The following is a 15837-nucleotide window of genomic DNA, read 5'->3' as shown; positions in this document are numbered from 1 at the left end:
GATGTTATTAAAGGCTTTCCAGAAGCTGAGCAGATCATACCAAGAAGATTGCTCTGGTCTGCAGCTTCACTGTTTCTTCTGAAGCTGTAAGAGAGTGGTGAAGCACAGCTTCATAGTTCCTCACTGCAAAGCTCTGCCAGTTCATCCCCTTTGGTCCATACCTGTCCTTGCAACTACTCAATTACCATAGCTTCTACTGTTTGCCTGCTATGGGTGTCACATTTAGTGCTTTGCATTCTCTAGATGCCTCACAGAACTTAAAAGAAAAAGGTGTCATATGCCATCCTCTTTTTTCTTTGCCTGCTTTAAGTAAAAGGTTATACACCAGCCCTAACAGTGCAACAATTTCCTATTACTGTTCCTTAGAAACCCACAAGCAAGTAACATCTGCTTCTCATCGTTCGTTTCTATCCCTTGCATCTATTAGTTCTAAAACCTGATCTAATAGTCTTTCAATCTGGAGCAGCTTCTCTATATTATCCCCTTAACAAACAGCTCTGCCATGGGAATCTCACTAAGCTTTTCTGCACTGAATGCAAACATAAGTAATTTGTTTAGGTGTTGTGTTAGGGCTTGTTTTCTCTCAGACTCCTTTGTCACCTTGATTGACTGCTGACTGCACACCTTGGTCACCTGCAGAACCCTCCAGCAGGCTCCCTGCCTCTGCTGGGGTACAGGAGGCTTTTTGCCTTTTAGTGAGTTATTTGTTCAAAATCTTTTTTAGCCTGCATTTCTGTTTCTTCTTTTAGTTTGACAGACTTCATGCCTTTTTCCTCATTTGGATGGGATCTATTTTGGTTCTTTTCCATGTAATTTTTATCATGCTACTACAGTGAGCTAGCAATTAGAAAATTCTTCTGAAATGTCTCTGATGTTCCAATACCTCATATAAAAATGAAGCATTTTAGACTCTGTCACGGTTTAACCCCAGTCAACAACTAAGCATCACACAGTCACTCACTCACTCCTCCTCCTCCCAGTGAGATGGGGAGGAGAACCACAAAAAAAAAAGCTGAAACTCATAGGTTGACATAAGAACAGTTTTAACAACCAAAATAAAATATAATAGTAACAATTTTAAAGTACAATCATTGTAATGATAATAAATAATGATAATAAAATGTAATGAAAATTAATATCACAAAAAGAGAGAGAAAGAAAAGACAAGAAAAGATAGGGAATGCACAATGCAATTGCTTGCTACCCATTGACAGATGCCCCTCACTGCCTCTCCCCCCAGTTTATCTACTGGGCATGACATTCTGTGGTATGGAAGAGTCCTTTGGCTAGTTCAGGTCAGCTGTCCTGGCCACGCTGCCTCCCAGCTTCTTGTGCACTTCCTTGCTGGCAGAATACAGCAAGCTGAAAAATCTTTCACTTGAGAGAAGCACTACCTAGCAACAACCAAAACATCAGTGTGCTACCAACATTATTCTCATACTAAATCCAAAACATAGCTCTGTACCAGCTACTAGGAAGAAAGTTAACTCTGTACCAGCTGAAACCTGAACAGACCCGTATCAAATTTTCTGACTTAGAGCAAATAGAGACAAGTATACACTCAGCCTGATTGCTCCAGCTCCTGTGCCATGTTAAAAGAGGCATTATTTGTCCAGATTGCACCATGCCATTTCCTGCTTAGTTGTGGTTATGAGGAGTTCAAAATGACACCTGTAAGCCCACACCATCATGAACTCCTACTCCTCTCTGCCTGCTCACTTTCCCCCAGTCTCCACCTTGAGATTCCTTTTAAACTCCTGCTCTTACTTGCAGAGGTTTTCTTCCCTGCTAAGGTCATACCACAAAAAGGCTGAGCATCCTACTCAGGAGCCTCAGCTTTTTGCTCCAGAAGCTTCCAATTTCCAAGAACGTGTCCTAATATTTTACTAATTGCATGTCCCACCCTCATTTTTCTCCCTAGACGTGCAAAATTTAAATATTCTAAAATACATCTGTAGATACATAATGAAGCTGCCCCATACTAACTATATACAGAGAGAAGTCACAATGTTTCAGTGCCTGTAAGCCATCTCACTGACACTGATTTCTTGGCTTTTAGGCAGCTGAAGTTTTTTGAGATGAGTCCTTTCTTGCCTCAGCTGCCAGATCTCGGGTGTCAGTCTCTTGCAATAACTCGCCAGCTGTCCCTGAGCTTCTGCTCCTCACTCAGGAGCTCCAACAGGAGCTGAAGCAAAGTTGTGGCCTGTTAATTCTCTCTCTCCAGCTGAAGCTGAGCTGGCAACTAAGCAAGTTGCAAAATTCCATTTTTATCCTAAATCTGCCTGTGCTGTTGCATTAGCTGTGTCCTCTGCAAACAGAGTAAGTGTCAGGGAAACACATGCATGTGGGAGAGGATTCACAATGGAAGGTCATTAAGCCTCCCTGACATACCATGCTGATGAAAGGCACCCTTAAAGAAGGACTTAGCTATCATAGAATCATAGAATGGTAGGGCTGGAAGTAACCTTTAGAGATCATCCAATCCAAACGCCCTGCAGAAGCAGGTTCACCTAGATCAGGTTGCACAGGAACATGTCCAGGAAGGTCTTGAAGACCTCCAAGGAAGGAGACTCCACATCCTACCTGGGCAGCCTGTGCCAGGGCTCCCTCACCTGAACAGTGAAATAGTTTTTTCTCATGTTTAAATGGAACTTTTTGTGTTCCAGCTTCATCCCATTACCCCTTGTCCTGTTGCTAGCTACTATAGAAAAAAAAAGGATGCCCCAACCTCCTGACATCCAGCATTTAGTTATTTGTAAATATTAATAAGATCCCCCCTCAGTCTCCTCTTTTTTAGACTAAACAGCCCCAGTTCCTGCACCCTTTCCTCATAAAAAAGATGCTCCAGTCCCCTGATCATCTTGGTGGCCCTGCGCTGGACTCTCTCCAGAAATTCTCTCTCCCTCTTGAGCTGAGGAGCCCAGAACTGGACTCCAAATGAGGCCTCATCAGGGCAGAGTAGAGGGGGAGAAGCACCTCCCCTGACCTGCTGGCCACACTCTTCTTGATGCATCCCAGGATGCCATTGGCCTTCTTGGCCATGAGGGCACTTTGCTGTCTCAATCACCTGTACAAAGCATTTTATCCTTGTTCCTTAAGTTCATGCTTGTCATGACGAAACTTATCTATCTGGACTGTACTTGAGTATCTCCTTCTTATCTGCACTTTCTGATCTACATCAAACAGGCCCTCCTGGCAGATGGCAGCTGATCTGTCATACTTGCAGGGAATTTCAGAGGCATAATTATGACACAGAAAGGGAACGACTGTATTTTGAGACATTTCTATCAATCCCTGCAATTGCAGACAGCAGATGGGCTGTGTGATGGATTTTAGAGCTTGAGCACAAAATAATAGTTTTCTGCACCAGGAAATTTTGCTGATTTTCTTCACAGAAAGAAAGTCACAAAAACATATTGTCTCAATATAGGCTTTTGCCTATATTTAAAATAAATATGCCAAATTTCTGGTAAAATACAGGAAAATTGGCATTCACCATCTATTACAATTATTTTCCAGTTGAGTGCTATTTGAGATAAACTTCAGTATGATACATTCAAATGAATTAGGAATAAATGTAGTAATTAGAGACAACATCGTGGCCTGGACCGAGATTTTTAAGTGCTTTCACAGCTATCAAAGAACTTTGCGTGCTGTAGGCGGCTTGATTTTACCCTGCTTTATTTCCTCGTTTCCACCAGAGGGAGATGTTGGATCAAGCAATTGCTGAAAGACACGCACACAACTCGGTCTCAAAGAGCAAATGCAGTGATGCTGAACTCGGTGGAAATGTGGGTGCCTGTCGAGTTCCCACATACCTATAAGGCTTGGAAGAACTGGGTGCTGCAAGAGAGCTTAAGAAATAACTGTGAATCAGTTAGGGCTGTAAAATGTCATGGGGAGAGCTTAAAAAGTGTACACTGAGAAAACAGAAATGAGAAAGTGGCAGCATACCAGAAACTGGTGTTAATAAGCAATTGTAATCCTACACAAAGCTGTTGCTATAGCAGCATGTGCCAGAGCTTTTCTCCCACTGGAAGCCTGAAGGGGAAACCACTGTCTTGAGTAGCCAAGTATAGTCTGTTCCTCATGTTTTGGGACCCTCACAGAGTTTTCCCCCCTGCTTCTCAATATCCCATGGTGAGGGGGGGCTCCCTGTAGAGCTACAGCCAGGCCCATGTGCCTACTGCTTGGCACGGCTCCTACACACCACTCTGGGTGCTCAGGTCTTAGAAACTATCACTGGTTTAAGGCTGATCTGAAACAGTGTCTTTTTGGGGGGGGGCGAGTTTCCCCCACACATATCTGTTTTTCTCAATGAAGTCTAAGACACATATTCTAGAGAAGAAAAAGGGGACATGAGTCAAAACTCGGCCTTATGAGCAAATGGAGAGGCTGGGGAAAAAAGAAAGAGGAAAGAAATTTTGCTGAAAGGGAACAACTTCATAAAAATGGTATTTCCAAATGTAAAAGAAGTTTGGAGGGAATCTTTTTTCCTGTGTTTTGTTTCCCCTCCTCTGAGTCTGACACTACTGACAGCAGCCAGCAGCAGCAAAGCATCGTCCCACATTGCTTTCCTCTATTGGCAGCTATACTTTGGGAACAATGTACTCTCACGTTGTAAGAGATGCTGTGCTTGTGTCACTGTCACCTCTTCTGCCTTTTAATTCAACTTCTGCAAAGTGTCAGCTGACCAGCTGATATCCAAGCCTTACATTAGCCTTTCCTTACATTTATGAGTCAAAAAGAGAAGAGGAGGCTTATTTATTTTGTGTGTCACTCGAGGGTTAAGCAACTGGAAGGAACCTCATGCTTGCTTTCCTCCTCACCAAATGCGTGCAGGATTGGGCTTCAAGATGAAGCCTCTCCACCCCATGTGCATTGCAGCCTGGTGAGCTGAGCGGTCTCCTTTGAGCATTCAGGGAAATGGATTTGTGCTTCTCACATTCCATATCATTGAGCCAGTGACTATAGGAAGAGCAATCCCGGTTCTAGCTGTGCTTTGAATGAAAACCCTCCTTTCAATTTTTGAAAGAAAGGGGCTGGAGCATCTGAAGTGAAAGTAAAGACTTAAAGAAACAATCCACTTCTCCATGGTGGTAAACTGTAAATTAAAGGCCTTGAGAAGCACTGGCTACCCTGCTTCTGAAAATCCCTCTATAAGCCTTGATGGGCAAAGTCTGTGCCTTTTTTTCTGAGCATTGGGAGTATCTGCACAGTGTCAGCACTCCAGAAGTAATCATGGGGCAAATTGCCACAGAGATTTGCCATGGGATAATTGCCTCAAACAGAAGGATAAATAGCTTTTTCTGGCATTGAATGGGCGTCTTAAGTGAATGGCAATAAACTCTATGTGAACAGATGTTTTCCCTATTTTTTCATCCTTTTGCATCTCATCCATAATTATGCACTAAAATCTTCTTGTCTGGGTTGCTGAGAGCAATCTTGCTGCTGTTTCTCTTTGCAGTGTAAGTCTGAGCACTTCAGAGCAGAGATTGAGCAAAAAGCCCTCTATTTCTAAAGGCTCTCATCACTGTACATCAGTGATCCTCTCCCTTCCTTTGCATTAAGCCTGAGCGAGGAGTGAAAACTTAGTGGGAGAATTTGCCTCTTCCAGCCACTGTCCTGCAGGTCCCAGTGCCAGGGTCCCTCCCTGCCTGTGCTGGTGCCCCGGGCTCCAGCCAGAAGCTTCCTGGAATTGCCTGGCTTTGGACACTGACCTTGCTATGGCTCAGTGGAGACAAGTGTCCTCTGAGACTATGCTGCCTCTACCACACTGGCCAGCCTGTGGGGAGATGGCAGGGCAGACTTTGTTCTGTAGCCTCTGGCTTTGCCTGCAGCCTTGCCACTAGGACAGCAGCAGGTATCATGCAGGCTCTACAAAGAGCCTTTATTCTTTCCGGAATGTGTACTGTACCTCCTGATTGAGTACAGAGAAATGACCTTGTTACTGAAGAAATTCAGTGTGTTCTGGCAAAGGGATCTTCTTCTAACAAGGAGCCCACAAACAAGACAGGAGCTGAGGCATAACCACAGGCATTAACCTGGTTGAGTGTTCATCACCTAGAGTGTTCATCACCTGCATTTTCATAAACACCTTTCCTCCTTCCCAAGGCATCTCTGAAACACCTGGCTGACCTCAGCTATCCACACCCATGGCCAAAGACACAGGCAAACATGCTGTGGGAAGATAGGTGCTAAAAGGATTCCCCCTGATATAACACCTAACCTACATACAAACTCCTGGCTAAGGAGGTTATTCTGTTTGGAATCCATACCAATGCATCTTTTCTGCAGAGGACAAAGCCATTTCTCTGCTCCTCATTAAGATTCAGTTTGAGGTATTTAAAACACAAGTTGTTGGAGGACAGAATTGACTGGCCACCATGGTTAAAGTTAGAAAAGTAATATTTTTGTCACACATGAAGGCAGTGATATCAATTTTAGTGTCCTGCAGAAATTAGATGCTTTTCAGACACGGGGGTGAGACCTTTATCAAAGGTGGATGTATATTACTAAATTGACTTGCATAATGATTCAGGATATTTTTGCATGCCTTCTATTCTGTGAAAGTTGCTCTTTGCCCATCAGGTCCATCAAGGATGCTGCCAGCCACTCCCAGCTTTTCTTTTATCCTATCGCCTTTAACGAGGCGTAAACTGTACAGATGCCAGTGTATCAAACAACATTGTGAGACAGGCTGTAAAAAAAGTGCACAGCACATGAATTATGGCTCTCAATTTGTTTGTGAAACTGTTACCTGCAACAGTACTTCTCCTTAGCAGCCCCAGTGCCCTGGTTTGCATCTCTTCTGCCCTTGGAGAGTCCTTTTCCCCAAGCAGTTGCAGATGAAAGTAACTCTCCACGATCAAATGGTGGCATCTGCTCCATTACTCCAGTGCTGTTGCCAACCCCTGTATGACTACTTTGGCATTTGCGCTGTACTGCGTAAACCCATTAAAAACATGTAATAAAAAGGCTTATATAACTTCTTAAAACCATAATTACTACTCCAGCTGGGGCTTTTTGTAGAATTCCGAGCATTATAGATTAATCCCTTTGACAAATTACATTTTTTAATGAATGATACTCACCCTTAATCTTAGAAGTGTAAAAATGCTGGTAAAATTGACAGCACTCAAAAAAGGGAGAAAGTTGAGCGCAGAGTAACACCAAGGTAATCTTTAATGTATACAGAAAATAGGATTCTGTAGTAGAAACTCAAAGCAATTTTTAAGCACAGCTGGACATCTGTATGGGATTACAGTATAGATATAGAGGAAATACAGATAACAAACTAATATCACAAGAATCTTTGTGCAATAGCACATGAATTGTACAAGAGCTATCACTGCTTAACTCCTGAAAACTGGAAAGTCTGTTTTTAACAATGGTGATCAGTGTTTCCAATGTTTATACTAGTATCTGTTGAATAAAATTGCCAGCCTTCAATTTATGAAGCAGGCAGAGTTTTGCTTGCTCGGTATGATTAGACAATTTAGTCAAAGGCAGACCATAAAATCACCATTGTTTCTCTCCAGGAGCAAAAAATAGCTGCTTGGTAGCAACAGTCAGCATTTGTAGATATCATAAAGATTAAGGTTAAACAAATACAGGTAAGACCCAGGGACAGCAGAGAGCTGCAGGGCATCTTCTGCTGAAGGGCCATCTCATTCCTCTTCTCATTCCAGCAGAGAACGTTATGTGCACAGGTACAGGTATGTATGCGTGCAAATGCACAAGAGTGTGACTTGGAGGTAAATCTTGATCTAGAATTTGCTCTCCAGGCCATTAATTACCAACTATCCCTTTCATCAAACTCAGAGCACAGGGCTAGGCTCGTGTAACTGAATCTCTCCATAGCTGGAGGGAAAAGAGAGCTTCTGCTTGTGCCTCACGCTGAGCTGCCAAACAGCAAGATCAATCTTATGTTAAGCTGCCTAAACAACCCGTGAGCTTGAGGAGAGTTAACAGGAGACTGCATATACATAATTTTTTTAGCTATTTTCTTCCAACCTACCAGTGGCGAGCTGAGAAATGGTTTTAATGATTCATGCAGCTGAGCTTTAGCCTTGACAGCTGTTCAGACACATATTTCTCAGCAGCGGTAAGTGGATAATAGACCAATGTGGCCAATTTACTTCTCCACTGCTAACATCTAAAGGATAAGAAATATTCTTTCTCTGAGTTTTCAGTGGAATTTAAGATATGGGAAGGAGTAAGAGCTGTACCTCCCTTGCAGAGCTGCTGGCTGCATGCAGGTTCCAGGGAGGTCTGTCACTTGGTGCATAGAGAAATACTTCCAGGATCTCCAGCTGCAGTTTCAAGGAACAGAAGTGGGACCTGGCTTGCACTGAAGCCACCTCTGAGAAGTCACTCAGGGAGCTATAAACATTTCATCCCATGTTCCTCAGGGCTGTGGCAGAGCTTTGCCACATAAATGTGCAAGGGAATAAAGCAGGCTTGGACTAAAGCTCTGACTACTGCAGACTCAGGATCAGAGGCACACACATCTTCTGTGGGTAAGGACACACCGTGCTTCTCTTCATGCAGCTGCTTTTAAAATGACCTGTGGAAGTCTCTACACAAAACCTCTCTGTTTTCATGTGCATAGACCAATGTAACTCCAGTTTTCCTTTGCTGTATCCTGTAGATTTTGGCAAGCGGCTCACACCAAATCCAGTGAGGCTGTTAAGCAGAGTTGAAAAGAGCATTTTTATTCATTTTCTCATTTTATAGGAGGAATGTTTTACTTCCATTTAACAGCCCTTGGAGAATCCAGGGAATTCCCTATGGTGTTTTTCCTGCCTGGGGTTTAATTTCTCACGGGGATCTAGGCAGACATTTTGACTATCCAGAAGACAAACAGACGTCTTGACAGTGAGTAGAGGCAGAGAGGGGATGGATGATGGTAGGCAAGACGTTTGACTCAAAAATGGCCATGAGTTCAACATTAAATACTTGTTGCAAAGGAGAGATGTTGCTACCAACAACAGTCCAGGCAAGAAGTACTTTATGAGCAGCAAAGACAGCACTGAAGCCATGAACTTCCACTGATGTTAAATGTTTTCCTTCCATAGACAAATTTGTGAATATAAGAGGAGTTGCATATTTTTTAAGACTTTCTGGAGAAACAAAGAGAGCTGTCGAAATCCATGGCACCTACATAAAAAGTAAAATGCAGTAGGACCAATGTCTGATCCTGGTTATCAGGGCACAATGCTTGCTACCCTCAGTGGAAGCCTCATGCTCGTATTCTGAGTCGCTCTTTCGTTACTTCTTGCATGACATGGCAATGCTTCGTGCTCTGTCGGATTCAGCATGATATATGTTCCTCTAACACTATCCATCTTGCTTTGGGGACAACAGGGAGGGGAGACTATTTGCTGCCTGACTCAAAGAGTGTGCATTTTTGCAGAAGCTATGAAACTTTGCAAAAGCTGCATTTCCCAGCAATCACTTCAAAAAGGCCCACCCAGCAGTTGAACCATAGCTGCATGCATTATGTTGCAATTTTAACTTGCTTTCCTTCTTAACAGGCATTGCTCCCGTACAGGTGTCTTTGCAGCTGACTCATGGGGGAGAAAATATTGTATCATTAACTTGTTAAAATGGAGATATGAGACTCTTTAGGGTACTATTTTAATTCCTGATGGTTCTCATGCTAATCCAGATAAGATTTCTGATTGTTCCTAAGATCCTTCTCTTCCACTGTTTCCTTTGTGTTTATCTTTAGAAACCCTCTGATGTGTTTTAAATAGACTTCCATTCAAAAGATATGCAGGATGGGGGAGAGCATGAGAAATTCAATGAAAACACTGAGTTAAATTTGTGAACTGTTCTTTATCAGGATCACTCCTTCTATGCCTACAAATTGGGCTTGGTAATCTTTCTGAGGAAGGGAATGTTTCGTACAAGGTCAGCATTTATAGCTAACAGCTCCGCGATGACAACCAGAGTGCCTGGATTCCAGTACCTGAGCTTGCTGTTGAAGCTATACAATGAAAGAAGAACAACAGACGAACCTGTGATGCTAAAACCAAGAAAGACCTTGTGGTTTTTATTTCGCTCATTTTGGCTTCTTTTATTTGAATATGCATTGTTCAGGCTTTTAGGAGAGCTTTGATTTCTCAAGAATTAAACTTCAAGAGAGAGTTTTAAAAATGTATTAAGGCACTTTTTTATTTTTAGAGTCTTGACCCTTATACTCCTGCCCTTGAGATTTTCTGCATAACCATACAAATACAAACTTTCATTTTAATAGTACCTTCACATGCCATTATTTATTGATCAGACGCTGACAGTTTAAAACAGCCTTGGTGCTAAGAGTTTTGTGATACAACAATTTTGCCTAGAAGTACTGCAAGTCTCATGTCTTGTCACATTTATCCCTGCACTTAATGTACTCGACATATGTCTCAACCTCTCTCCCCTGTGCAGCAGCATTAATTCCATCCTCTAGATGAATGATGTCATTTCACGTGGTGGAACAAAGTGATGCACAGGGAGCCCCATGCCTGTGTAAGCAATCTTCTGCTGAAGAACTCCAGGGTGATGCTCATGGACAGAACCAGGTGCCCATCTTTTAAGTTGATGTCAGTCACATTCTCCCTCTACCCTCATAATTTCATTCCTCCCTTGTGCTAGCACCAGGGCTTATCTGATCTGCCTGTGAATCACCTAAGGGAGGTGGAAACAGAGGAAAAGCGTGTGGTTGTCAGACAGGTCAGCTGCCAGGGTCAACTCACTTCTCTATGGCAAGCCCCAGAGCCTGCCCAAGGGAGAGACAGGGACCCCTGAGCAGGGGCACAGGGAGAAGTGCTCTAATCTGCACCACATTTCATTGGATGCATAAACCACTCAGAGTCTGTCACACATCAGCTGTAGGCTGACCAAAAGGCAGAATAGTACTGAAAAAGGTATCCAGGTCTATTAGGATACTGTTCCAGATACAGTTTTTCTTGGTCATCACCCTGGTTTGGCTTATCTTAGGACAAAGGAGCCCTGCTACAGGAATGCCAGGCAGGCAGGACTGCCACCTACCTCCTTCCAAGAGGAGTCTGCATTTAGTGTGGCTTAAAACAACCATGGAATTGCTCTAACCTAATTTAGAGGAACATTTGCCCTAAATAAAAGAGAGGACAGCAATATTTAAATGTCAGGGAGCATGCACCTGGCCTGCCAGTGCACCTGTGCTTGAAATCCCACTCTGCAGATAGGTCACAGCTCATTCCCTTATCTTTCTGCACGCAGCTCCTCGGTCCTACTGCCAGCAGGTCTGGTTGCGCTGCTGCTGGCAGACTCTGCATTTCTTAGTGCTCCTCTCTGACCTACTCCACTGTGAGCAGCAAGCTGCATCTCTGCTCCAGGCTGTGAGCAGATGGAGAGTTCAGAGAGAAGCGGTGTGAGCTGCTGCCAGGGAGAGGACAGAGGAAAGGAGGGAGAAGCAGCTCAGTGCAAAAAGCTTCTCCCCTGTGAATGGAGCTTCTCCCCTGAATTTATAGAATGGAATTCTCCTTTAAGCAAGGACAAGGAGACAAGTGTCTTGGGAAACAGGCCCTGGCAGTTAGAAAAGGGGTGAATGCTGAGGCTGGAGTAACACTGTTTAGGTTGGGCTGACCATAAATCAATAGCTTCATTGTGTGAACCTGACTACTCTGTATCCTTCAAGAGAAACTAGAGACTGATAAGGAGAAAACGTCCTGTCTCGGAAGGCCCAGAGGCTGGATGGTTGCCCAATTAGCATGAAGTCAGCAAAAAACTGCAGTAATTGGGATAAAGATTATCATGTCAGGGGGAAATTCTGACCACCAGCTCACAGCCCAGCTCTCCAGTGGATATCCCAGACTCAAAGGAAGAGGGCAGAGGGAGTGAACTCATGTGCACTCATCTACCTGCCAGGCAAAGGGCTAATAACCAATCACTAATGTCACAGAATGACAATACATAGGTCTTAGAATGTAGAATGTGCTCATGTTTTATGTACAAACACGGCATGGGAGGTACTGTTGGGGTGTATTAGCTTTGTGGATTGCCATCTAGCAACCATCTGCACAAATATGCAATAAAGCAATATCTGGACTGTGTGTAGATGGGCTTATTGTACACCGGCTATTGAAATGCTGAGCTTGTCTCCTGACACCGATACGTCTCCCCAACTGTCGTTCCTGCTCCAGAAAATCCCACCAACTACCCTTACCTGCTTATTGCTCAGTGACACTTTGGTATTGGGGCCAAAGAGACCAAAGCTGGCCTGTGTGATGTATCCCCATGCTGAGACAAAAGGCCTTGTATGCTCCTACAGAGGCAAGCAGGACTCTTGTCCTCTGCACTGCCTCTCAGCCCTGCTTAGCTCATCCAATGCCTTTCCTTCACAGGTGAAACCAAAGATGTGTTGTGAGAATTTGCAGCTGGTTTGTGCTGACCCAGGAGAGAGGCTAGTTATTCACGTGCATTGTTGCATCTCCTTCTCTAGAGGTTTTCAAAACCCACCCGGATGTGTTTCTTTGCAATCTGATCAAGGTGAACCTGCTTTAGCATGGGGGCTGGACTGAATGATCCCTAGAAGTCCCTTCCAACATTGTCCATTCTGTGATTCACTGATAGATATGTCCCAGCCAAACTGCCCCCCCCCCGCTTTGTGGTTTCATGCAGTGTTCTCCTACCCTTCAAAGGTTTGACTCCAGCAGGATTTGACTAATCATTAACACCCAAGCTAAACATTACTAACCATACTAGAAGTATGCAAAACAATGGAACATTTGCAAGATTCTTGCTGCTTTTCTATCGATTCAGATGTCCCTGGAGTCAGCCTTGCTGCAGCTACTGATGGCCGGCTAATAGTGGGAGGGTGTCAGAAACGTGTGGGAGGGGCTAGGATAATGCTGGTGTTTTCTTGTCTGTCCAGGGCTAGCCTCTATCCTTCACAGACAGCTCTAACCTTCCAAGAAGCAAAATCCTTACTTTCCAGGGCTGGGCTGCCCTTTAATTCGTTTTACTTACGCATGAATACCCAAAGCCTCCAGTAAAACTCCACTACCTCATGACATTACAGTGTATAACATGAACTACTATATATATCGACAGGCTAACTCACTTCCCCTCTACAAAGATGGGCTGATAGAGCAGTTAGGGAAGGGACTTTTCCTAACAGTCAGGCCCAGTCTCGCCGGGCAGCCCGTGTCCGGCCGCATACGGGACCGACACACCTGCGGCGCAGACAAGCCGCTGCCGGGAAGGCGCCTGCCCGGGCACCGGTCCGCGCCCTGCCGCCCGCCGCCGGGCCGGGACATCCCGGCCCCTCCCCGGCCGGCCCCACTAGGGGCGGAGTCTCCCAACTTTCGGCGACGGCCCCGGGGCTCGTCCCGCCGGCGGCATGAGCCCTGCGGGGAGGTGGCGGGCCGGCAGCGCCGGGCAGGGCAGTGTGGGACCCCGCTGCCATGCCCAAGGAGCGGCCGATTTGGCGGGGCCCGGCCTTCCGCCTCTGCCTGCTCTCGGCCGCGCTTTTCCTCTGCCTGCAGCTTGGCATCAGGCGGTCCTGGTGCCCCGAGAAGAAGCCGCGGGCGGCGGCGGGACGAGCGCTGCCGGCGGCCCGCGGCACAGAGCAGCCCCCGGGCGCGGCGGCGAGCAGGCGGCGGGTAACCTACGTGCGGAGCGGCCGGCGGGGCAGCGCCGAGCCCGCCTGCTGCCCCCCGCAACCCCCGGACGGCCGCCGCAGGAAGGTACGGACAGCGGGCGGGGCGGGAGGGGTGGGGCAAGCGCTCGCCGTGTCGCGACAGGAGCGCCGCTGCGTCGCGACAGGTTGGGCACGACGGCTGCCCCTGAGGCGGAGCCCCGGGCTGCCAGGGTCCCCGTGGCGGAGCCGAAGGCAACTGCGCTGCCGTGGTCCCTTTGGCGCTCGCGTCAGCGCTGTGCAGGCATGGAAGATGTCGAATGTAGGTAGAAGCCTGTTGCTGAGAAGGGGTGATGGGAGGGTGGTGAGGTGGTGTGATAGTGGGTTCCTCTGAACACGTCTTGTGGTTAAGAGACTTTTTTTTTCTGAGTGATGCTGCACAGTTGCAGGAGAGGTAGAGTGTGCTGGTGTGGGGCTGGGCAAGGTCAGACCTCCGTCTGGAAGGGTAACCTCAGCCTGGAATCATGGCAGGCTGACATGCCCCCCAACAGGAGCAAACGTGGGAAAAGTCCTTGGTCCTTGGCATCCAAATGCCATTTAATTCCCTCAAGGTCTGTCAAGAAATATTTCTAAGACATGGTCTGTGTGAGAATTAATGAATTACGTAATGAGTTGGTAAATGGATGTGTAATTAGGTTCAGGTATGGTAATGATTGTAAAGTCTTTTAATGCCTTTTGGAGACGTGAGGACCATTATTAGCATCTGGAGTTCAGCAAGACTGAGGAGTGTTGGTGCTAACTTTGTCCTCCCCGGTTAGCAGCATGGGTGACCAGTAGCTGCTTTCCTCAGCAAGTTCTGTGCACTCTTTGGTTTGGACAGATGTCACTCTCTCGGAGATCACTGATTCAGATGTTTATTTGGGGAGTTTTCTTTGCAGTCTTTCAAGGGATGAAGAGGCAGCTTGTCACCTATTTTGAGGTCCTGTTGTCAGGATGCAGGAGTAACGTTCTGTGTGGAGGCAATTAAAGAAGCTGGAATGACCATTAAGAGGAGCAAATAGAAGGGACCACCTTCCTGGTCAAAGTAAATAACTATTTCTGACGTTTGCCTAGACAAGAATAAAACCAGTTATCTGTGGAATGACTAAACCTTCTCCTGTCCTTAAACTGAACCTTTAAGTGGGTTTTCTCAGACCCTCTTGACAAAGTGACTTCTCGCGAATATGCAGACCACCATCTGAGCAGGTGTTCTTTGATCACCAGCTCTTGTTTCCCCAGAAGGAGATGGAAAATGAACTTGTGTATAGCTTGGGTTTAAGTTGGCCTCACCTTCTGTGGGGAACTGTGATGGAAAAATAAAACTGCTATTTTCTGCCCCTGGTTTCCTGAAAGGTTTAGAAGGAGAAATGAGAGAATCCCTTACTTCCTTCACTACTGTGATAATGATCAGGAAAATGTTGTCACATATTTCTTCAGCATAATGACTCTATGGTGTCCTGATGTGCTGTGGTATTGATACCATGTTGAGGCATCTAGACCTTGCAGTGTCAGTTTCTGTCATGTCAATGCCATGTTATGTGGTATTCTCCTAAAGCATAGCTTTTTAGTGATTGTTATTCTGGAAGAATTTCAGCATTCATGGTGGAAGAAAACATGGTAATCATGTGGTTTCAGATAGCTTCTTAAGCGTGGCATCAAAAAACAGGAAGCAAAAGTAAAGCGTGTCTTAACTTACTTCATGATGATTGAGGAAATCCTCATGGGGAAGCAGCATTAGGAGAGGTTACTCATTGTACCAGAGAATCATTAGTCCCTTACGGTGTTGGAGAGCTCGAGGCTCTGGAAAGCCCACAATATGTTGTGTTGTGTCTTGGGGTGAAGTCTGTGAAATTTCACTGATGTGGTTTGTGGTGTTAGGCACATTGCTGCTGAGGTCTCATTTGAATCCCACTAATTGAGTTAAAAAATGTTAATGAATTTAATACAGGGTGGAGTTGCCAGGTTAAGTTTGGGATCATTGACTTGAGCATGTTGATTCTGGCTTTCACTTGAAGTGAAAGTAAGGCTTTGGGGTTAATGGGACTGAAATTCTGGGAATTACTGGTGTTGAAATAGAGTTGTTAAATAAAAATGTGGGGGGGGAAATAAGTGGTGGGAAAAGTAGAAGTAGTCTGAGCACTACCAAGTTTTTCTTGTGGAAGTGGTGATCATGCATGATAGCTTTA

General features: G+C 45.3%; 1 protein-coding gene across 1 annotated transcript in view; it reads left to right on the top strand.

Annotated features, from left to right (window-relative positions):
• The first annotated feature begins 13359 nt into the window (after positions 1 to 13359).
• The window catches only part of METTL24 (methyltransferase like 24), a 48024-nt gene continuing 45546 nt past the window's right edge, over positions 13360 to 15837 (top strand). Inside the window, exon 1 of the mRNA XM_061990041.1 lies at positions 13360 to 13721. Within this exon, the coding sequence (XP_061846025.1) occupies positions 13440 to 13721 (282 nt within the window). The 5' untranslated portion in view covers positions 13360 to 13439. The remainder of the gene's footprint in view (positions 13722 to 15837) is intronic.

The sequence above is a fragment of the Colius striatus genome, chromosome 2 (assembly GCF_028858725.1).
Source record: "Colius striatus isolate bColStr4 chromosome 2, bColStr4.1.hap1, whole genome shotgun sequence".
In the NCBI taxonomy this organism is placed as follows: Eukaryota; Metazoa; Chordata; class Aves; order Coliiformes; family Coliidae; genus Colius; species Colius striatus.
This window is presented reverse-complemented; position numbering and strand designations above follow the sequence as displayed.